Below are 24,271 nucleotides of genomic sequence, written 5' to 3' on the forward strand. Positions count from 1 at the left end.
AGAAGAAAAGAAGGAAAGGCTTTCGACATTAAGCTCTTAAGCGAAGTTAAGTACTATCCTGTAAGTTTCTTCTTAGAATCACAAAACAATTCATAAAATTCTGCATCGCCTTCAAACTTCAGTGAGGGCGGCTACTTAAACAATAAAAATGGACGAACCAGGCAACTTCTTGACGGACATGTACATGGCTGAGCCGCACCACGACTTTCATTGAAAACAATGCGTCGTCGGCCATAAAATTGTTTTATTAGTTTAAAGAAAATAAGTCATCCGACATGCCGAAAAACATCCCATCACGAATTTAACGACCCGAAGTAATGAAGATAACTGTATTTTTTTATTTGCTTCAAATCTCCGAAATATTATGCTATCAAAAATGATCGCTGCTATATATGTGGGAATATATACCATTGATATGACGTTTTCACTGTGTCGGTATTTAGAGGTAAAAGCTAATCTTGTTGTTAACGAAGGCGGCTTTTTTGTCGCAACGTTGTTCAGTTCTCAATATTAGCAAGCTGAAGCGGGCACGTTTGCTCAGTAACTGTACGGATGGTGAGTTTTGACATCTAGCATGTACTAACGCAAGAATGGGTACATAAATGTCATGCTAATCTTCGAAACTTCTCGCCTACCATGGCTCCCTTGACTTACAAAAAGCTTTGAGTAAGGTGGGCCCACAAGGCCCCAAATGAAACAAGCACGAGGTATGCCGATCACGACTGATCATACAAGCTGTTAGAAATGAATGAAGATACGGACAATTCGGCATTTGTTCTCATCACTAAGCCCAAAGTAGGAATCTTGTATTTCTCATTGAAGTTTTCGCGAAGGCTAATCTGGTATGAACGCGCAGACACAGCTGGTCGATTGAGCTCGAACTGTATTGACAACAGAGCGGCATTGCACAGCAGCATGTAATACACGACAGAATCGTCTGCTGTGCGCGTCCCTCTGTAGGCTGCTGGTGGCAGCTACCGGTCGCCCTCAAGAGACCTCATGATCTGGAGGATGTGCAGGAACAGGTTGATGATGTCAATGTACAACATCAACGCCCCGAAGATGTAGTCCTCCGGTAAAATAGTGTATTGCCGGTTTGAGCCACCCGTGATCAGCTGCGTGTCGATGACGATGAACTGCGTCCGAAGGTATAGAAGTCGTGAGTTATTACTGCACAGCACTTGCTTCCCATTGCAAGGGCTCGCCAGCAAGAAACGTTTTCCCGATTCTGCGCAATATTTTCTTCGCGAATACGTTCCTAGTAATTTCGAGACCATTGCTTGCATTCTACGTTAGAAGATAAGGAGCCCATTATTGAGAGTGGTAGCCCGTATTTGACGAACAGATCGCATGTTTTGTCACCTAGCATGCTGATTACTTCGAAATTTAAGGTCGCTTGAAACCTTCCATAGTCGTCGCAGTACTAAATGAACATGTTGGCTAGATATGTCTTGTACACGTTACTTAAATAAGCAAATCTTCAATATTACTCCTTATTGTTTGTTTGTTTCTGGGGTTTAACGTCCCAAAGCGACTCAGGCTATGAGAGACGCCGTAGTGGAGGACTCTGGAAATTTTGACCACCTGGGGTTCTTTAAGGTGCACCGACATCGCACAGCACACGGGTGCCTAGCTTTTCGCCTCCATCGAAAAGCGGCCGCCGAGGCCGGGACTCGATCCCGCGTCCCTGGGCACAGTAGTAGAGCCCCCTAACCACTGTGCCACCACGGTGGGTGATTACTCCTTATAAAATCTACTAGTTTTTGTTTTGTACAGTATTAGCGAAATATGAAACGAATGCAATAATAATCAATTACTGTTCTGTTATTCGGTTGCCTTTCTGGGGCCTCAGTTGACCATTATAGTCAGTAACATTACTCCTTATAAAATGTTACTGAGTGTAATGGTCAACTGAGGCCCCAGAAAAGCAACCGATTAATAACCGAACAGTAATCGATTATTATTGCATTCGTTTCTTATTGCGCTAATACTACAAAAAAAAAACTAGTCCGGTGCACTGCAGCTTGAAATCGTTTAGTTGATAATTTTCAGCAGGCAGAGTTGTTTTTGTAAGTGGTTGTCACTGATTTTGCTAATTTTCCTAGTGGAGACATCAGCCGCTGCAACATTAGTTCCTCAATATAAGTTCTTGAGGGTACGGTGGTGTTTATTAAAGTTTATATTGCTACCACTATTATCCTCACTAGCATGAATATGTTATCGGGTTTTCACGACGGACAAGTTAGTTTTTTTTCTTTTTCTATTTTGTCTTACTCGACAGAGCTGGTTTATAACTGGGTTTGCGTTATGATAGCGTTAAGCTTTCCAGTTCATGATATATGCTGCTTATGCTGGCTCCCCTACAACAATCGGGGCACTTAGCGGTGGCAGAAAAAGTTATTCTGTAAACAGTGCCGACCATAAAGCTATTATTATTATTATTAAACCAGAAGGACACCTAGCACTCCTTCCCGCACAAACATCAGGGGCAGCTTCTGCCATTGAAATATAGGAAGTTCAAAAGCGGGAGGAGCCCCGACCGACCGACTGACCGTACTGCATTGGGCTAACTCTGAAAAATTATTTGTTCACAGACGTTTTACAAGGAAGGATGCGGCAGCGGTCCTGAAGAGGCCACCCTAGGTGCGCTCTCCTTTACGGAAGCCCATTAGCATCGGCCGCGGCCAAGGTCCATCTGGCCAAGATCCGTTAGCCTGTCACGTCAGAACAGCCGAACAAGGCTGCCTCCCAGTCATTCCGGGAAAGGTTGGGTAGGGGTATAGATTCGTCTTCTTTTGACATATAAATTGCGAAAAATGTCCGAGGACTTTTCCTCACAGTAAAATATTTTAAGACTGCCAGTCACAGTAGAGTTTTGGGGCAAAGACGAAGGAGATTGCGGTGCTTTGCATTTGTGAGGCTCTTACAGGACTTAGGATAGACGGAATGGTTTGACACCACGCGCAACATCGCGTGACCCACCAGTGTAACGCAGCAACATCGTCACGGATGCCACAACATATCTGCAAATAAGTATTTGACTACCGGGGATTAGTTACAGAAAAACATTAGTTGAGGGTTAGCTCTGGTTAACCCTAATTGAATTGCGAAAGCAACGGCGGAATTTTCTTTTGCTTGCTACATTATTCTCCTATCCCGCCTTATCAGTGTAAGTTGCTAAATTATTGGGGACATTTAAGCTCACCCTTTAAGGGTATGACGCCTAAGAGTAACCTACCAGCCTACATATAAAGTCACGCTTCAACCAAGCCGTATGGACGTGCCAGCGTGTAGTAGGGGTAAAGAGATGCAAACAGTTCTGGCAGGCTGATTCTGGTATCACTCTCCCATATGAAAGAAGCGACCCGAGTTGGCAGCTCGTGCCCGTGGCATAGGAGTAACGTGAATTCAAATGTCATGACAGGCTCAGTTTTTTATGAGAAGACTGTAGCTAGTAGCGTAGCGTAGCGACGGCCACCCGAGGTCTCGATTGACTGTCGAAGTATTGGTTTCGCAATAAAAATTGTTAAATTACACGAACATTTACTGTAAAAGTAAATAATTGAATTAAAAATCACGGAAAAATATAATTGATTGCAAGTAATCAATCAGGCACAACTCTGCTAAAGATCAATATTTCCAGGTAACCGCCTGTGGCTAGCAATAGAGGTGACAGGGTGCGCTCCACCTCGCAATCTATAAAACTAAAAACAGAAAATCCTTAAATTAAAATAATGGTTTATGGTTTATAGTTGAAACGTCCGAAACCGGTTCGGGTTGCGAGGAACGCCATAGTAGAGGGCGTCAGAACTTTCGACCACCATAAGTTCTTTAGAGTGAACTGATAATGCAGAGCATATGAACTGGGAGGTCTGTACCCCTATCGAAAAGCGGCCGTCTTAAACTGGATTGGATCCCGCGTTTTTGGGTTCAGCCATGGAGCACCGTAACCACTAAGCCACCTCAGCGGGGCTTAATTAAATCAAAGGAATGCATGTCCTAAATATAAAATTCTTGTATGCCACCTAGCAGAGAATGAATAAAAAAGAAACAAGCGTGAAAAGTCAAACTCACAAAGCTGAAAATCGCTGCTCCGGCGCAACTGTATACCAAGAAGAGCGTCTGAAAAATAGAAACACGTGTAATACGTCCGTCCCGCAGTCAGTATATGTCTACATTCATATATACACAACTATATACAAACAGACGTGATTCTTCTGTGTCATATTTCTGAGATGTGTGCACAAATGAAGTGAAAGTGTAAGTAACCTAATATAAGCAAGAAAACCGCGCAACATTTTTTTTCACGCCTAGTAAGTTTTCCCTTGCTAAGCAGTCTATTTATGGGGCCTGTCCGGTATGGGGGCCGAATTCGATTACGCAAATAAATTTGGAGCGACTGATGCCATAACCAGACCGTAGCTTGACAAGCAGAGGCGCTTTCACCTGGGGACTTCTGCAGGCTGAAAATTTTGTGAACATGGTTTGGACCTACCATATCCAATCCGAATACAGAGACATTGACAAATGTCGAACTTGTGGGGCGAGAGGGATGCTCGAAAACGTAATTTGGGAGGGATCTGGCTCTTCGGGCGTCAGGGAAAATAACACGAGTAGAGATGCCTGAGAGGCCTTGCTGCGAAGCAAGGTCAACGTCGACCAACTACGCGTAAACCTCTTGGTGGCCGAAGCAGGGAAAACGCGCAGCTTTCAGTCGTGGATGCCCCGGCCACCATCTTCAACCTGTGTGCCGGGGCGGGGCGGGGAGTAGGTGGCCTCCGATATTGGTAATAAAGTTTCAATAAATCAATGAATTATAGCGCGTGCTGATGTCGCCTTGAGTCTGCAAACGGCGGAATCTCCCGCCAAAAGCTGCAAAAATACCCGAGTGCGCTCACTCGCTAATACAAGATGTGAAAGCAACAGTGAGAGATCATTAAAGCTTTGAGTGGATATTATGGCCACCAAAATCTATGAGCCGTCCTCGAGTGTTTTCAGAGCATTGAAAACAGAAATAGTGCCTCTAGAGAGTAGTTCTTAGTATACAAAGAGATATATCTCTATAACAATATATAGATGGCCTTGTTTTTTGTAATCACAAACTATTGCTGCTAAGTAGACATGGCATGATATGCAAGGGCTTTAAGAATGTAATTTTCTGCTTCTTTAACGCTATATATCATTCTTTTCATTTATGTCCAAGTATGTAGATAAACATTTAAACGTCGATGTGAAATCACAGGCAACAAAGGAATTGAGGCAAATATAACGGCAAGGAGCTGGAAACCTGTTGAATTTTCGAAAATGTGAATGCATAAATGGACAAGCCTATTAAACATTCGGGGGACACGGTAGGTTTAATGTCTCCCATCTGCGAGTACCCTTGCGGATATAGTTGTTTTTCGAACATACCCTTTGTGCCTACCTTGGTCCCTAATCCCTATGTTGTGCTTGTATTAGCCGTACGTTATCTATTCATGTGAGTGGCAGCAAAACAGCAAACAGTGCCAAGCCATGTCACCTGTCAGGGCCGTTCCCATTATTTTCCGCTCTTAACGCCTGCAATTCCGTATGCTCTACTCAGCGGGGCATTAAAAGTGGAAGTCTCGGTGATTTTTCGTACCTTCGAAGGGAAGATAGCGACCAAGATTCCAAAGACCAGCAGAATAATCAAGAGCACAAATCCGACGGCCGTGCATGCTGTGAAGTCGATCTGTGAAAAAAAGATACGGAATTACAGATGGTGGTAATTTTAGGCTATCTGGTGGATTTCTTCGGATGAATTAAGTCAAGGAGTTGACGTAGGGTACGAGTGCGGAGGTATGGAAGAGGCAAACGATGCCCCTTGCTTTGTTTCTCTTGTTTATACGCATAATAAATATGAAGCTGCTCATAAAATTGACTGTGTTGTCGGGTAAAAATCAGTATACTTCGTCCGGCAGGCGGCGGATCGAATCGCAACTGCATTAAGTGCAACCTACAGGCGACATTTGAGATTGAGACAGCCGAAACCGGTCCATTTTTTCCAACTTAGTAGGAATGTTTCTTGGCATTGCTTCAATGCAACACACTACATCTCACCAGAGTGTGAAGCGCTACAGAAGAAGCAGCGATCCTATGGACGTCTTATTAATGTATGATCCCTTCTTTCTTCCACGCCGCGCTATGATACGACCATTCTATGGTTTTATGATGTGTCGCGCCGGCAGTCGACATATATTGTCAATGTCATATCTTAGGTAAACTATAATTATTTGCATAAACACTTGAGATTTCTTATTTCTAAGAATTCGAGTGCCCTGCATTTAGTTGAGCTCAGGTTTTTGGTACATAGGCAACTAACGTCATCATGCGCCAAATCATTCCTGGTGGTATTGCATACGGTGTGTGCGTTTCCGCATTGGACATGAGCTGCCATGCTTCGCGCGAGGTCTGGTTGCAGTAATAATCGAAATCTATGTCTTAAGGCACATAGGCCATCTGCTCGAATAACTGTTGCAAGCTAGCCCTCAGCTTCAATAGCAATTGAATATTATATACGCCGCTACAGATAGCATGACGTCAACCGCAACGCTGTACGACGAGCCATTGCATCACACATTCGATACGATTTGCGAAAAAACTACCGCAGCAGTAGTCGACCAGTGCTTTGTATATATACACGAACGAGGTGTAGCTTATAACATTCTCTAAACTGAAAGTGCCATTGGCAGCGGATAATTCTGTGTCACGTGAATATGACGTCATATAGTTTTCCTTATTTGGCTCGCTGATTGTGCATTTTCAGGAATATTTTTATGCCTAGCAAACAACACCGACTAGGTTTCTAGTAATGGGAAATGTTGGCCTTTCGGGTTAAAAAAGAGGAGGAACAAAAATCACCACTGCTGTGGACATTTTGCGGGCTAGAGTGCATTCAAATGAAAAGACTCAAGCGCTGTATCTACTTATAAGATTCAGAAGGGCAGAATGCAGTTTTGCGTGGTACCCTCCCTTCGTGGAGAGCTACATTTTACTACCATCTTAAACGGTCACCTGGAGTGATAAGACTTGCGACTTGTCTTGAACATATGGTGGATTTTCATTCCATGACAAAAGGTACAAATTTCCTGTTATTGGTGTTCGGACCACGTTTATTAACGTTGGCATTCTTACGTGAAAGTCCATATTCGAACGCTTAGCATAAAGGACAAATGCTAGATAAGGATATTGGGATACCTTTCGACGGAGAGATGATTTGCAGCCGATAGTGCAGTTCGTACCTTTAAAGGGACAGAATACTGGCCAAAATATGCCACGAGGTTATGGCGGAGATGAAAGACCTGATTTCATATAGTACAGATCAAGCACTACAATGTTAATGAAAAGAGGCTTTATAATTTTAATTTCCAATTGAAGATTGCATAAAAACAACTGAGGCGCTATCTAGTGGAGAAACCCTATTACTTTCAGTGTAGTACCACATGCGACTACATGTCTGAAAATATAGCTAATTTTCGTAAGTACACACTGCTCTTTTTTCTTCTAGGATTGCTTGCCATAATTTATTATATTTTGCACTCTCTACACTGCGTCCTTAAATAAAAACCACCTTTTCTTTCGCACCGCGAGAGGCATGCTTTCAGGTTTTGCCACTAGATGACGCCACAGTATTTGGAAGTCTGTCAATGAAGCGATGAAAGTGCCACAGAAACTCTCGTCGACGAGGCGTGCATTATTATGCCGTAGCAGCCTTGAGTGTGAAACTGAAAAGGACGTTACTCTAAGCAAAAAAAAAAAACGTTTAATTACAGTCTGGCGAGTGAAATTTATATTCGTTTTCGGTACGTCTTTTTTGTCGACCACCAGTCGTCATCGTGGTCGCTGCTCAGGGTTTCCAGCATCGAACTACATAAAAACGGGCGCATGTACTGATCGAGAAATTCTCGGTAAATATTTTCTACAGCGTTTCTACCAAGACCGCTATGGAATCGAACATTTTAGACATCAATCTTTCCATCGCGGCAAGAAATATTTCAGACCTCAATTCCAGTGTTCTATTTCTTTAAGCGCCAGTTCAGTTTGTGTCACATCATGTGCCTGTTCTGCAGAGGTCACGAGCAAGAGAACCCCAATATCAAGTATCAGAGTCATTTCCCTTTTCTTCGGAAGAAAGTTATGGTAAACATAAATATTTTTATTCAGTTGTCGTTAACTTTCAACAAAATATCACTCTTCATGAAGTTAGTGGTATATAACATCCCTGTCTGTGTAAAGAATTACCCTGCGTCGTCGGCTGGGAGAACATTGAACATCGCTATGAGGTGTAGACCAGCTGCACTCTTAAGGAAGTGCTGCTAGCCACATATACGCTAGGGTGCTAACGTTTATTATGTTTGATTCCATAGGTTTAGGCTTTGGCAGAGAATTCAAATGACATTAAAGTTGCATGGAGACAGGTATTAGTGATTTATAACCAAAGAAATGCTTACTGCCGTCTGCATTGCAAAAAGCGTGAGGGAAATAAAGACCACCTGAAAAAAAAAGAAAGTACATTTTTAATGCTCCGTGTGGCCAAGAACGTCCTACGCACTGAATGATAAAGATAAGCCGGATGCAGTCCGAAGGAAATCCGCATTGACAATGTGGTGCTAAATGGCAACGACCTAGCAGACGAAATGAATAGGCACTTTATGAAAACAGGTATATACTCAGGCCTATATGACAGTGCAGATGACTGCATACGTGTAAACAGTGTGCTAGGCTCCATTATGCTCACTCCTACATCACCTGATGAAATTGAAAAAATGATAGGAAATCTAAAAAATCGTGTCGCCTGCGGTGATGACGGATTAAAGGCATTGCCTATTAAGCATGTGTCGTTCTTAATAAGTCCTATATTATCGCACATAATAAACCATATGCTTCTTAGCGGAGATTTCCCCGACGATTTGAAAATTGCAAAAGTTACACCTATCTATAAAGGCGGTAGTGAGACTAACTTAAGTAACTATAGGCCAATTTCGGTTCTAACTGTTTTTTCGAAAGTATTTGAAAACGTCATCAACATCAGGCTAAGCGATTTTTTTAAGAAACACCGAGTAATAACAGAATCTCAGTATGGTTTTCAAGCGAACAAATCAGCAGAGCAAGCACTTATTGTCATCAAGGATAAGATAATTGAAAATATAGAAAAAAAAATGCTAACTCTTGGCTTATTTCTAAATTTGAGCAAAGCCTTCAACACTGTTCAACATGATATTTTGCTAAGAAAGCTGGAAAAATATGGCATCAGAGGAGTGGCGCTAAAAACTGATTCGTAGTTATTTGGAGAAACGATATCAATATGTGTGTATCAATAATTGGTCCTCAAGCAAACTAGAAGTGCAACATGGCGTTCCACAGGGCTCCATTTTGGGACCCCTGCTTTTTCTTGTTTATATAAGTGACATTACCGCAATAACTGGATCCCCGCAAATAATAATGTATGCAGACGATACTAATGTTTTTTTCACCGGAGAAAATGCGCAGGATATACAGAACTCTGCAAACGATTACTTAATAGAGTTATCTAAATGGCTTCAAAGAAACCGCTTGAGTCTAAATATCAATAAAACGAAGTACATAATATTTAGACCAATAAATAAACAAGGCTGCAACTCGGTGAGCATTAGGTTTGAAGGACGCTTGTTGGAACAGGTTACAGAACAAAAGTTTCTTGGTGTTTGGTTCAGCCACGACCTCTCATGGAATACCCATGTTAGTAAACTTAAATCAACCTTGTCTCGTACCATTGGGTGTATTTATAAAGTTCAACATTTGATACCCAGACGCCTAAAACAAGCACTGTACTATTCTCTAGTTTACTTCAAAATAAGCTATGGTGTTTTGGTTTGGGGAACGACAACAAGCTCTAACTACAATAAACTTAATGTATTACAAAAACAAATATTACGTATATTGGAAGATTACGCAGGTAATAAACAGTCTTTGAGAACACAACCCTTGTTTGTCAAATATAATATGTTGAAGGCTGACCAGGTGTACTTCTTCAAACTATTGCAATGGATCCATAAACACAAGCTACATATTTCCCCAGCACATACTTCAAGCTCATACAACATTCGGAACCCAAAACGAAAAATGCCGCAAGTTAGAACCAATTACGGAAGGCAAGCACTGGATTTTCAAATAACTAATGCATTGAACAGCAACGATATGCAGGTAAACTTTAATATGGGTCTCAAAAGTTTTAAGAAGTACTGCAGGAATTTTCTTGTGAACAGTAATATTCAGTTCTCATTGGCGTAAATTATTGCAAAATGTGTTCATGCGTTCTATGATCTCTCACCATGTCCTTGTCATTTCTTACAATTTTAGTGTACTTCTGTGAAACTGTACTGTAGCGTATTGGTTACACGATGAATGTCATGGTTATGTGTGATGATTTGCTGATTGCTGATTGGAAACCGGTTTGTTGTCCAATGGCCTATTGTTACAGACATCATGTTCGCGATACATCATTAAATTATTGTTATTTTGTACTTATCGTTGTTTTGCAGATCAAAGCGTTTGTGACTGCATGTCAATCTCGCAGTGACGAGTCCCGTTTAGTACCCACATAGACTGCTTGACCGAACTTTGTTTTACTATTTTTGTTTGTGTAGATTGTGTAAAGGGGTCGAGGCCCTTGTCAGGTGCGTTGTCGCCTTTAGCCTCGGCCCCCTCTTAGACTGTGTCTAAGGAATCAATGAATAAAGAAAGAAAGAAAGAAAGAAACAAAGAAAGAAAGAAAGGAAGGAAGAAGGAAAGAAAGGAAGAAAGAAAGAAAGGAAAAGTCGTACGTGCTACCGCTAGAACTTCAATCAACATCCGAGCAAGTCAGCTCTCTTTGCACAGGCGCGCCACAGCTGCTCACGACTCGTATAAAACTGCAACGCACTCTCGCGCCTTACAGACAACATGACCTTCTTCTTTAAGTTCCTTCTGCAACACGCCTTTATTTAGCCTAGGTAAAGGTGTGCTGTCCCCAAGTTGTATACGTTCATTAAGGAAATAACAGAGTGGTACTGGATATAGTGGTAGTAATAATCGCAGAATAAATGCTTTCGCATTACAGCAACTAAGCAGACTTAAGTGCACCCCTGAGACTTTTTTATTTTATGTTTAATGCTGTACATTGAAACAGGGTACAAACGCTAGCTGCACCGAATTTCAGATGCTGATGTTGAAAACAACATCCTCGTAAAGTCCATCCCCTCGTAGTTTCCAGCAACGTGTGTCCTCAGAAATAAAATATTTAGTAAGAAATTGAAGCCTTATGCGAGATGTGTATACGCCGTCAAAGTAGAGCATCCGCTAATAAAATAGAGAATCAGGAAAACATGGTAAGGAAGTATGTTGTATAATGCATGGATACCTTGCTGACACTTATACATCATCTCTAAAGCGAAATGAGCTTCGAAATAACACAGCTCCTGTTAGAGCTCGGTGGCTGTGAACTCAGAACCAAGCTTGCTTCCACTCACCGCCGTTATGCCTGTTGCCCACAGGATTTCCTGACGGCTGTGATGCCTGGAGAGCAGAATGTGAGGCAGACATGTCAAGTACGAACTTCAGTTTTATTATGTGCATCTATTCGCGAGCGAATGTGCTGAAGCTTTGCGTCAGAATTAAATTCACAAGCTGCACAGTGGTCGTCTGTATATGAAGGCAAATAATTTTTCCTCCGCGGTGCTTTCTTTAATAAGATAAGGCACTGCTGCGTTGGAGTTTTACGCGATAGCGTACGTGCGCCGTATCGTAGGAAGTCTGGCGCAGCCGTTGTCTTAACGAGAGAAAGCTGGCTGGAAATAAATTAAAACGTATTGAAGGCCCATGGACTCAAACTTCGTTCGACGCTTATGCCTTCGCACTACTACTGTGACGTAACCATTCGTTCAACGTTCAGGGTGGTACGTGTCATGGCATATGGGTTCCATTTAGCATCTACCGTCTGATCTGCTGACCGTCCTGGTTAGCTTAGTCGGTAGAGCGACTGCCCCGGAAAGGCGGTGGTCCCGGGTTCGATTCCCGGATCAGGACGAATTTTTCTCTAACTACGAAGTTTCTGAGGAAGCTGTATAGCTTTCCTTTGTAGCCGTATGGCTGCACTTAGGTGGATGCCAATTAGTAATTACTCCCTTATTACAAATTTACTTCACCTTGGGGGTTTCCCCTAAAATATTCGATCAGCATCTATCTGCCAGTCAGCTTAGAGGCTAGTTTGTGATAGGGATTCCAATGATTCATATTTGCCTGTGATTACATGCCATTAATTGTACGCTTAGACATCCACTGAAAAGTTTGACAGAAATTGCCTCTTACATTCCACAATACCTACTTAAAGAAATAAATATAAAGGATTCGCGGAATGAAAAAGCACCATCGTGTCTGCTGTTAAAGCGATAGAAACTTGAGCGCTCCCGTAATGTTTGACATTTAAACTGCTTTGCTATTGTCCAGAAAATCTCAGAATATTTTGTTGGTGGTAAAAGTGATGTGGTGACAATGATGACGAGTACTGGCCCCAGATCTCATGCGTTTGGTGTGTTTCACCTCAGCGTCAGCTCAAATAAGAAAAGTGGATCGATTCGGCAGTTCGGAATTAACATGTGTCAAAGCACAAAGGTTTTTACTTCTTTATTATGAGTAGGCGGATGAAAGAACTGATTTATGTTTGAACCAAAGTGTTCAAAAGAGCAAAGAATCGATACTCTGTGACCTCCGATGAAACATATTCTAAAGATTTAGGTTTCTACGAATTCTTTTTTCCTGCCTTACGGTACATACATAGATACAATTTTTGTGATATTGCATCAATGCTGCTCAATAATGCCCGCATATGACCGCGAAATATGGCACAGTTCAACAAGACAATAAGGCGCGTCCAATCGTTGTTGAAAATTAGTAGTTTTGTGTTAAGTTTGTGATCATAGTTGGCTTATTATGAGGTGAATTAGGAGTTGTCGAGGAGACTGCTCGAAAATTTTACATCAAACGGCTGCGGCTCATTCCATTAATAAACCGCTGAAGCCAATATTAGCAACTTCTTGGTAGAGAACTCCATATTTTGTTTTCAAGTCTTGGCCACGCCTAACATTACAGGTTCCTATTCACGGCACACACTGAAGCCTTTAGTACACTTCTTTTATATTATATGACCGTCGCAAATAATGTGAACGCATGAAGTGTTTATTTAGGGGGCGTAAAGGTCTAGGCGAGTTGGTGAACAACGCTTTGCGAAGAATGGTACAGTAGATACTGACACGAATCATGCCTCACGCAAAATGCCTCTTCATGTGCCTGTTTTTGCCTTCTACAGCTCACAAAATGAACGCTTTTAGTTAAAGCCACTCCATCTCCCATCTTTTATTAGACTGCAGTAATAAATGAATGTCTATAAATCCTAAGCTGTTGCTATAGCATTCTTAAAGGGAGGCATATTCCCACGTTTTTAAAAAGTGAAAAGAGACTTGCACGCAAGTGCCGGCCATCGAAATCGCCATCAGGATAGTCTAACGAAAGAAAAAGAGGGCAAAGGTGATGCAACGGACTATTCGAGAAACCATTTTAAAGAGAAACCTGGATTTCAAATAAATTTCAACCTACGATACGAGAAAAAATACGAAACACGTTACCCTTATTTGCCTAATAAAGGGCGAATCCATAACGCATTGCCTAGAATAGATCTCAGGCACATAGAAGTACTTTATATGGCTGTCTCGACTTGTCCCAGAATTATCACTGCACGATTCAGTGTAATTCATAGATTGCTAGCACGACTAAACAAAGACTGTGGATCATTTCACCTCATAGTGCGCATCTGTTTCCTCGAGGGCTTTGCGGCTCTTAGTGTATAACTCGACAATAACACTCAATATACTGGACATCCTTCGGGCAGGTTGCTACTTTTTGTGGTCTAAAGCGCACCCATTGGCCTTCTACTGCAGTCTAAATTACTCTCTGCGAGCGCACAGAAAGATTCAAAAGCAATGTTTTGCTAAGTTTCGGAAGGCTAGGCCTGTTCTTACAGTACGTTTACAAAATTCGCTTGAAAAATTGTACAGTCGCCTATTATTTGCAGAAACGCTGCCAATTGTTCTTTCATGGCACGCCCAACATCTTGGCGCGAAATCAGGCAAATATTTAGAAGCAAATTTTCGCTAGCTTTTTCCACTTTCATTAGCGCGTGTAAAAAGTATCTTACAATATCCCACAGTTGCCTCACGTTTAAAGGGTGGCTCAGAAAGACGGAGTTGCCTTTCCGCTCAGGCTGATTTCCTGTCTACTATAAACCTTTCATCTACCGTTTTACAGTCTATATTATGTCTGTTGTTGCTTCAATTTCGAGCCTTCTCCCACGGCAATGCATGCCTCTTCTGTTTGTTCTGGTCGTATTGGACATCGTATAAACAAGAACAGGACATATATCGCGAGATCCAAAGCAGCCCTAACTACATCAAAGAGATGAGAGCGGTATAATCTTTTCTTGGTTCTTAAGTGAACAAATATAGATACGCAAATGGCAGCACACCTGAAGGACATCAAGGCCCCATGTAGGTGTTTGCATTGAAAAGTTAAAGAACTGGCTTGGCGTAGCTATTTTTTTCTCGTTTAGACACTGAAAATCTCTTTGCTTGAGGCACATTCTTTATTAATGTTAGTTCTTCCTCACACAAATGCATAGCGATGCGCCTTAGAAAATGCTTTTTATTTTCAGTTATTTAAGTACCATTTTCTTTTTTTTTTTCAAAGATGCATATGCTCAAGTACTGCAAAAAATAAAAAAAAAAGTAGACGGCATGCTTGCTGCTTCTGCTGCTATATAAAGGCGCTTAGTATTGCGGACGTGCTGTCACAGCCTATACGTATATAGTTTATCACACGCCTCCTGCGCACGCGCACGTGCTTAAGTGGAGATGGTGGAGTCACTGCATGCACGCAGCTGGCGTTCATTCTATGCATCTAGCGTACTGCGCCTGCCCTTCGCCTAAAACATCTACAGGGCCTTGAATATTTGGGGGCTGGGATTTAAAAAATTCCTATGCAAAATCTACTACCCCATTCGAGCGGAAATAACGTTCACAAAGTAGCAAAATATAGTCTACGTTATCTGATAAGTAATTCAACATCGGTACTTGCCTAGATTTCTCGACATCGAGAAAAAACTGCTCTCTGTGGCGTGCACAATTTTCGCAGAAGAGAGTCGAAAAGCTATTTTAACATGATGCGTCATCTGTCGAGCAGTGAGAAAAGCTCCATACCGGCCGTTGGCGCGCTTGCCTCGCTGCCCGACAGATGACGCACCATGTCAAAATAGCTTTTCGACTCTTCTGCGAAAATTGTGCACGCCGCCGAGAGCAGTTTTTTCTCGATTTCGGAAAATTTAGGCAAGTGCCGATGTTGAATCACTTATCAGATAACGTAGACGATATTTTGCTACTTTGTGGACGTTATTTCAGCTCGAATGGTGTAGTAGATTTTGCATAGGAATGTTTTAAATTCCAGCTCCCAAATATTCAAGACCCTGTAGATATTTTTCGTGCCTAACAGTTAACTGAGCATGCCAGGTTATCGGGTAACCGAAACCACCTTTACGATCTCTGATATGCGCAAGACTTGGAGAAAGCAAGTTTACTTTGACACTTACGAAAGCGAAAAGGAGAAAGAAGTTCTGCGGGTAGGAGCGGGCGACGCCCGGGTAGCAGGACAATACCAAAAGCAAGGCGAAAGCGCCCAAGCTGAAAAGGAGAGGGATGTGTCAGTTCTCAGACAGACAGAAATGATTAAAATTCGCTACCCTCAGTGCAGCAAGCGTTTTTTATTGCCCCCCCCCCCCCCCCACCCCAAAAGAAAAAAGAAAATCAAATACAGGAAAAAGTTGCGTTTTATTAAGGTCTCCATTTGATTTATTTTAGATGCGGATGATGCCTTTCAAAAAATATGCATAAAAAAAATTCGGCTAGGATATTATCCAATTTATTTTGTTACAAGACGTAGTATCAAAACGGATGCATTAGTGCGCATGAAGATGCACGCGAATTCATTTCATGATTGGATAGAAGAGGTGGCATCAGACAGATATGTATTTTTTTAGAGAAATGCGCTGCTTAGTCGTAAGGAGTTCCGTAAAGTAATGGCTGCGTTTGGGAGAGAAGGTTAGCCATTTTGATTGTGAAAGCGCAAAAACAAACAAACAACAACGTGAAAAACAGCAAAAGGACAAACACACAACCACTTACTTCCAAAGGTCCGAAGTAAGCGCTCGTGTGTTGGTCTTCTTGCTGTTGGCCGTGTTTTTTTTTTTTTTTGCGCTTTCACAATCAACATAAGTTTTGTAAGCTCTTGGGGTCAGCAGTCTCGTTTCCAGAGCGATGCACTTAGTTATTTCGGACGCGGTTCATCCCGTGGCTGATATGTAACCAGTTTTAATGATACCCTGCTAATTGTGTCTGTTACTTATTCATTATATCAAGTTCTAATCCTAATAATAACAGCAAACGAAATACCATAAAAGGCGTACAAGAATATAGCAAGACATCAGAAACATTTTTGCTGATTGTCCGCCTCTCATGTTATGTAACTTGTTCCCCTTGGTGTACAACTAACTCCTAATAACTAACTCGGTCACGAGCTAGTGTCATTCCGATTACATGTCTCCGCTTTTCTAAAGCCCCCAGATGACAACGATATCTTTTTCGGAGTTGGTTGCACACGATCGAGCTCTATCTTTATTTTAACTACTCACCTGCAACCTAAAATAATGATCCCTTGAGTCCTTGCAAACTTCGTGAATTCCGGTCTGTAAATAAAGATAAAATGAAGATGTTTATTATGATCAAAAATAATTATAAAGATCCGTTAGGCATGGCGTTGGCGCGGATGTTGCAGAAGCGGCAGCGTTCACTGCTTGTTTTGTCTCCCGTCGTTCACGGCGTACATTTATTTATTTATCTATTTATTTATACATGTGCCTGAAGCACCTCAGGTGTATTATTGCAAGGGGGGGGGGGTGGCAGTTGGAGGGAAAATAATGTCTTAAATGAACATGTGACAAAAATTAAACCAGCTAAGCACAATAGATAAAAGCAAGAAAATAAAATACGTAACATCGATAATTCATCTCAGTGGCAGTCTTCAGGGCACCGCGGTGCAAAGTTCAAAACACAGCAAATGGAATCTCATGAAGCCCAAAACCAACTAAAAGAAATGAAGTAAACGGAATAATATGAATCTATGTCAGACTGTGGGGCAAGAAAGACAAACTCTGAATAAGTTTTACATTCAGAATGCTCTTAGGAATTTCATTCCAGTGTGTGGAAGCATGCGGAAAAAATGAATTACTGTAGACATCAGTTAAACAGTGCATTTCCAGAACTTTCAACTCGTGATCACATCGTTTACAAATGAAGTGGGGAGGGAAAATGTAGAATTTCTTGTTCATTCCTGCGAGACCAGAGCAAATTCGGGAAAGAAGTTCTAATTTTGCAGTTATTCGACGATTCGCAAGTGTTTTACAACCAAGATTCTCCTTAATTACCGTAATACTGCTAAGGAAGTTATAGTTACCAGAAACAAATATTGCAGTGCGGTGTTGGACGCGTTCAAGCCTTTTTATAAGATTAGAGCTTTGAGGATCCCATACCGCGCAAGCGTATTCAACTACCGAACGAACATTTGTTATGTAAAGTAGGACTTTTATGTTTTGGGAGGTCTTTATAAAAATTACTTCTAAGGACGATTATCATACGAGATGACTTTAAGGTTAAGTATTCAACACGTCTATTCCATGTTCAATTGTCTGAAATACGGACCACAATATATTTGTGATGTTGGACCTTTTCAAGAAGTAGTTCGTCCAAATTATATGTCGATCTCACAGGAAAGCGTTTACTGGTGAATCACACAAGTTGAAATTTATCACGGTTGAATGAGATGCCCCACTTAGTGCACCAAGCATGAATTTTGTTCAGATCATTCTGCAAACTGCTAACATTACAATCATTTTCTGCATTCGTGTAAATGGTAAAATCATCCGCATATAACTTCACTTTGCATTCTAGATTTTGGACAGCGTCATTTATAAAGACTAAAAAATCACAAAGGCCCCAAAACAGACCCTTGGGGCACGCCAGAAGTTAAGGAGAAGTTACTGTTACGGTGGCGTTACTTCTCCTAGAGGGCTTCTCGCTCATCGTCGGATTCGGTTGCCTATTAAGCGCTATTCTTTCTCGGCGCTTCTACTGCCAGCCCGTGCGAAGCCTTATCTCCACCTCCCACTGTACCTGCGCAATTTTGCTTCAATGTGCAGTCTTGTCGGGCGCAACGACTCTTCGAACAGAGCGAGCACCTCCGCGCGTTCACGTGTTATCCTAAAGAGTGGCCGACCCTGTACACAGAAGTGGGGAAAGCTACCGGTATCGGGACGGAGGGAACGTACAGGCGCACACCGCAGCTCAGGGTAGACCCTTTATTTACCTCAGAGAGTGCGAGCGTGTGAGCTCGAGAACGAGAGAGAGAAAAGTGCTGATGATAGCACTGGTGTATGGAAGCGAAACCGAAACTTGTGCGGGATACAACATCACCTCCCCCTTGAAAAAACACAACACGAAGCACACATAAAAGCACAGTATGCACAAGGCAGAAATAGTTAGGTCAGTATTGAGGTCTGTCCGGTGGGCGACGGTCTCTTGCACTTCGACGCAGCGCTTGTCTTGTGTCGTTCCTTTGCGGAGGAGTTGAACGTGCTTCAACCACTGGAAAACTAGACTGTGGTTCAGATGTTGTTTCAGCTGGTGCTTGTTCCGCGCGATCTCCAGAAGTAGTTGGCTCGTTGTCTGGAATCAGTGCCCAGTGCGGTGTAAAGTCAGAGCTGTTTTCTGGTACGCGAGCTAATTTAGATGCATTCCAGATGCGACCATCACCTAGGAGAAATGAACTCCGGCCTCTCTTTCTGACTACTTCAAATGGACCCATGTATGAAAACAGAGCCTTGCCTCCAGCTGTGGGAATCCCTACTCGAACGAGGTCACCGTTTCGAAATATTGGGGCAATAGCTCCGAGTCTCCTATCCATATACTGTTGGGTGTACGACTGCTTAGCTTGCACCCTCTCGCGAACTGGCTTCAATACAGCCGTGTAGTGTACGTCGCTCCCAGAGGACATTTCAGCAATACTGAGCCGGGATCGGGGTTGACGACCGTGTAGAAGCTTCGCAGGTGACAAGCAGTCGTCACGTGCGCAGTCGATCTATATGTACCGAGGTAGTCAACCAAGGAAGTTTACAACGGGCGTTTCTCCAACCTCGCCATTTGTATCCAATATTAAAGAACCCTGTTGAATCTTTCTATTGCACCGTTTCCCTGTGAGTAGTACATTGAAGAGCAACGATGTATAATGCTCCTCTCGCGCAAGAATTCCTCGAACATTTGAGACTTGAACTGCGGTCCGTTTTCAGTTACAATTTCGTCCGGGGAACCCTCGCGGCTGAATACCCCTTGCAGGAACTCGACAGCAGTATGCGACGTTACTGCCAGTGCAAATGCAACTTCAGGCCACTTCGGTTGGAAATCATTTAGGGTTATTATGTATCGACAGTTGGAAGGTGGCCATTCAAGAGAGCCTGCAATGTCCATCGCGAGCTTTTGCCATGGTTTGTTCGGGAATGCCATAGGTTGCAAAGGCACATAAGATGGTTTAGCAGACATATAGAGTGTCTGACAAATGTGACAGTGACTAACTTCTTCAACTTGTTTGTCTATTCGGGGCCACCAATAGAGGTTACGCCAACCTTTGCTTGGTTCTTACTATGCCAGGGTGATTTTCGTGTGCGCAGCTAACAAGCGTAGCCTTCAGCACCTCGGGGATTACAACTTTTTCTCCTCGGAGCAACAAGCCATCTACCTGAGACAGTTCCTCTCACACGTCAAAGTAAGGAAGGACATCAGGTGCCACGGACTTTTTCGACGGCCACACTTTTGTGACATACCCCACAACCTTTTGCAATAGCTTGTCTGCAGCGGTAGCAAGCTGCAGCTGCTCTTTTGTCATGGATGATGACACGACCGAGGCTATTTCTTCGTCTAAGGTTTTATTCGAAGCGCTTTCAATAGGCAGGCGTGAAAGTGCATCTGCAATGACGTTTTGAGACCCTTTATGATACTCGATCGACAAGTTGTAGTACAGTAAGCAGCAGACGTCCTGCGCCAGCTGACGAAAGCAAATTTACCAAAGCTTGATGGTCTGTGCGCAACACAAATCTTCCCCAAAGGTAGACATGCCAATTCTCGCATGCAAACAGACATGCCATAGCCTCTCGTTCACCCACGGAATATCTTCTTTCCGCCGCGGTCAAGGTTCTCGATGCAAATGCAACGGTGCGCATTTCTTCACCATCGCGTTGCTGAAGCACAGCACCCAAGCCCTTTTCCGAAACATCTGTGGTGACGATTACATTTAACTCTGGGTTGAACATCTGTATGACGGGACTAGCAGATAGGGACTTTTTGACGAGATCAAAACTGCGTTGAGCTTCCTCATTCCAATCAAACTTTTGATTTGACCTCAAAACCTTTCTCAACGGTTCGACCAGACGAGCAAACATGGGAATAAAACTGGAGTAGTACACCACATGTCCCAGGAAAGGACGCAATGTTGACAGATCATCAGGGGCAGGTGCTTTCACAACAGTGTCAACTTTGAAAGGCATTGGGCACAAACCTTTTACACTAACGACATGTCCCAAAAAGGGCAGCTCAGGAACAGAGAAAAGACATTTATCATTTAGCTTCAATCCTGAAGCGCTTATACGTTGAAGTACTTGTTTCAAATTTTCATTATGCTCCTGGCATACCGTTGCCTAGACGATTATGTCATCGGTGTAACAGAGCGCACCCTTGCAGTCCTTCAACAACATCTACATCATTCTTTGGAAAGCCGCAGGAGCAGAGGCCGGACCAAAACATACTCTTTTGAAACGAAACAACCCATCATGCGTGATAAAAGTTGTTAGGTCTCGACTCTTCGTTGAAAGGTCAACTAGGCGGTACGCAGACGCCGAGTCAAGCTTCGAAAAACACGTTCCACCTGCCAATTGATGCAGGAGTTCTTCCGTGAGAGGGAAAGGAAACGCGTCGGCGATGATAGCTTTGTTAGCCTCGCGGAGGTCCACGCGCAACTGAAGCGAGCCATCTTTGTTTCGCACGACGACTATGGGGGAGACCCATTCCGACGCAGACACGGGTTTTATCAACCCCTGCGACAGCGGACGGCGTAGATCCTATGAAAATTGCTCTCGCAGAGTTAAGGGCAGGCGCCGTTGTTTTGCAGAAACCGGAGGCACGGATGAGGGACGCTGAATGTGGTGCACGAAGTTCTTTACGAGTCCGAGGCCCGTCGTGAGGAGGTGCGAAAACTGATCCTGCAGCTCGGCGGGGAGCGAGGGGGGAGAGTCTGCGTGCGCAACGCTGCGGCAGGTCAAAGTTGAACCGGCGATGTTAATTCCCAGACTGCGTATGGCGTCGAGTCCCAGGAAAGACGTGCCTTTGGTTGTGATTTGGATCAGCACACCGGCGGCGGTTTCGCCATGAGCCGCGTTTATCTCTTCGGAGTAGTTGTGGAGGGTGACAGCAGGCGAGCACAACGCATAGACATCCGCGAAGAATCTGCGGTAATGTTCTTCGCTGAGCAGAACGACTGTAGCCTTAGTGTCAACAATGAGAAAAAGGACGTTGCCCTATTGTAACTGTGGCACGAATTTCTTTCAGTGGGCCATCCTTATCGTTGACGTTTAAGATTGTGATGGTGTTGGCTGTCTCTGCTTTCGGGCGTGGTGCTCTTCTTTTAGCAGTTTTCTTTTTCTTTGACCTGCAGACGCTTACAAAGTGTCCAATCTTTCCACAGTTGCGGCAGCGTCTGGCTTTTGCTGGGCATGTAGAGAAATTTTCGAGAGGCGAAGTTGAACCGCGACGGTAGCAGGTGCCATGCGAGGGGTTGAATGAGTCCGTTTTTGTTTCTCGAGCGCAGTTCAGAGAATTGTTCACTAAAGTAATTGGTCACGGATCATACTGTCAGTTGCAGTTCCGAATTTGCACGTAGTTCTCGCAAACCGTTCAGTAGGTTTGAAAATTCTGATGGGTAGTTGCTTGCGCTGACAGAGCAGGTGACGTTCCAACAGATCGTTATTTGCTGTTGCGAAGTGAGCATCCAGCGTTGCGATAGCAGCATTGAATGGGTCTTCGTCAGCACTTGACGTAGTGCTTGCCCATGGATTTGCGGTGCTCCTTGTTGCGTTGAGGCTGTGGTACACTCGTTGGCCTTAGATTCCGATGGAGTCCAGAAGTATTGCATTGCGACGCTTGGGCTGTAGCTCGTCGCCTCTCACCGCTTCCAGCAAGTTCAGGAAGACTAGCTTCCACTATTGCCAAGGTACTGCAGATTCGCCTGGCGTAGGCAGGAACGGGGGCAGGGGGGGGGGGGGGAAGGATCCTCCCGACGGCGAAAATACAGTTTTCGGAACGAAAAACTATCCTCAAGTCCTAGTATCCGTCCGGTATCCGCACGGAGGGAACGAACAGGCGCAGACCGCAGCTCAGGGTAGACTGTATTTGCGACAGAGAGTGTGAGCGTGTGAGCTCGAGAGAAGAGAGAGAGAAAAGTGCTGATGATGATAGCACTGGTGTATGGAAGAGAAACCGAAACTTGTGCGGGATACAACAGCTGCCCAATTAAAAAAAATTACCTGCGATAAGCTGGTCGTTTTGATTGTTGGGAAGAAAGGGTCCACATCGATTCAACAGAATCTATTTGATTATAAGTATGGGATTTGCAAAACGTCGCAAGTGGAACTGGGATATCAATGCATAATTTCCAGGTCCTTCCTATAATCTCCCCGCTATCACAATTCGTCAACTTGACTAGTTCAGCATTTAAATTTCGTCATGTCAAGTATGTTACTTTTCATGGGACGCATTAGTTTTTGCTACAACAAAATCTAATTTCGGTATCTGAACACACAAGGAAAAATTATAAGCCAAGAACCACGACAACGGGTTACTCACACAAGGACGAACGCTGCTATGATGGCAAACGTGATCAAAATCTGCACGCACAGGATGGCGTAGACCTTTCTGATGAAGCCTGAAATCACAAAATGGCACTTATGTTTTCTTGCTGCAAATAACTTATTCAGGTAAAGGTAAAACGAGAGGTAAAAACAGGCCAATAAAGGTAAATAAAGGCGAACAAGGCTTGATGGGGCCCTCAGTCTGCTGCAACCTTTCGACAAGTAGGCTTGCCTCTCAAGGCTAGAAGTAGACAAGTCCACATGTCGAAACTGACTAGTAGATTGACGTCACCTGTCAACCCTTTTTCGGTTTACTTTCATTTCGTGAGTAAAAGTAGTTACAAACGACTTCAAGAGTGGCTTCGCAAAGCGTACCTATCCGAACATACTTGTCGGCGAACGGGTTCGGGGAGGGAGGCAAGCCAGCTTCTGGATCCGAGGGTCTCCTGAACTGCTGCCCCTCAAGAGATTGGGCGTCCGACGGCCTCCTGAACTCCATGACGACTGAAATTTAGATGGTGGATCCAAGCAAAAAATCTGGGTAAAAGCAGAGGTATGTGTCAGTGGCGTCAAAACACTGGCGGAGGTAAACAGGCGCGCACCTCCACTAACCATCCCTACAGTGAGTCCATGCTTACTCGGATCTGAAGTCTTCAGAGTTTTCAGTGCGAGAGATATCTATATACTTGTTCCAGCCCTCTATAAATGAATGCAAGGTGGTTCACGCTACGACATATCGCGTACCATGAATGTATATCTCTAGGCGTCCAGTCGTGCTGAAAATCCCCAGAAATTGATCACAGGCACTCTAACAAATCGTTTCAAATTTTCATTGTTCCACAACGCCTTTCTTTGGTTAAACTTCCAAGCGTATCTGCTTGGACGTTAAACCAAAGAAAGGCTTTCTGGAAGAATGAGAAACGTACCTGCAAACATATTAGGCATACAGCTGATGTGACCTATTCAGCACTGTGCGTTTGTTCTGCTGTTGTGTGCAAAGTACACGCCCCATGAATACCTGAAACACGTCATGAAGTCAAGGGAAAAATGAAAGAATGATAATACAGGTAGAGATGCCGTAGTGAAGCATTATAGACAAATATTGATTTCCTGGGGATCCTGAACTCACTCTCAGGTTGCATAGCAGACTAGCAACAAGGCTGCCGCCACCGTTTTACAGCCCGGGTA

The 24,271-nt window shown here is 43.4% G+C and overlaps 1 protein-coding gene and 1 non-coding gene across 2 annotated transcripts; one reads left to right on the plus strand and one right to left on the minus strand.

Moving 5' to 3' along the window:
* Positions 1-565: 565 nt before the first annotated feature.
* On the minus strand, positions 566-23,582 carry LOC146178545 (protein lifeguard 3-like). Its single transcript, XM_084579781.1, has 10 exons — positions 23,459-23,582; positions 23,079-23,157; positions 16,769-16,822; positions 15,671-15,761; positions 13,498-13,535; positions 11,508-11,553; positions 8,472-8,513; positions 5,624-5,713; positions 4,075-4,122; positions 566-1,136 (listed from the first exon to the last, which is right to left on the minus strand). The coding sequence occupies exons 1-10, from the start codon at positions 23,580-23,582 to the stop codon at positions 975-977; spliced, it is 774 nt and encodes a 257-aa protein (XP_084435907.1). The 3' UTR covers positions 566-974.
* On the plus strand, positions 11,990-12,063 carry TRNAS-GGA (transfer RNA serine (anticodon GGA)). The gene has a single exon. It is a non-coding gene; the product is annotated as a tRNA-Ser (tRNA).
* Positions 23,583-24,271: the final 689 nt, after the last annotated feature.

Source organism: Amblyomma maculatum, chromosome 9 (genome assembly GCF_055883805.1).
Source record: "Amblyomma maculatum isolate TAMU_Amacu chromosome 9, ASM5588380v1, whole genome shotgun sequence".
Classification (NCBI taxonomy): domain Eukaryota; kingdom Metazoa; phylum Arthropoda; class Arachnida; order Ixodida; family Ixodidae; genus Amblyomma; species Amblyomma maculatum.

What these genes read in the sequence shown, in the direction of transcription:
- LOC146178545 (XM_084579781.1), bottom strand. Translation starts at nt 23,582, where the DNA reads ATGGAGTTCAGGAGGCCGTCGGACGCCCAATCTCTTGAGGGGCAGCAG. An exon ending in CGACAAGTATGTTCGGATAG is followed by an intron (nt 23,158 to 23,458) that starts GTACGCTTTGCG and finishes TTGTGATTTCAG; the next exon opens with GCTTCATCAGAAAGGTCTAC. An exon ending in TCTTTCTCCTTTTCGCTTTC is followed by an intron (nt 13,536 to 15,670) that starts GTAAGTGTCAAA and finishes TTCTTTCGTTAG; the next exon opens with ACTATCCTGATGGCGATTTC.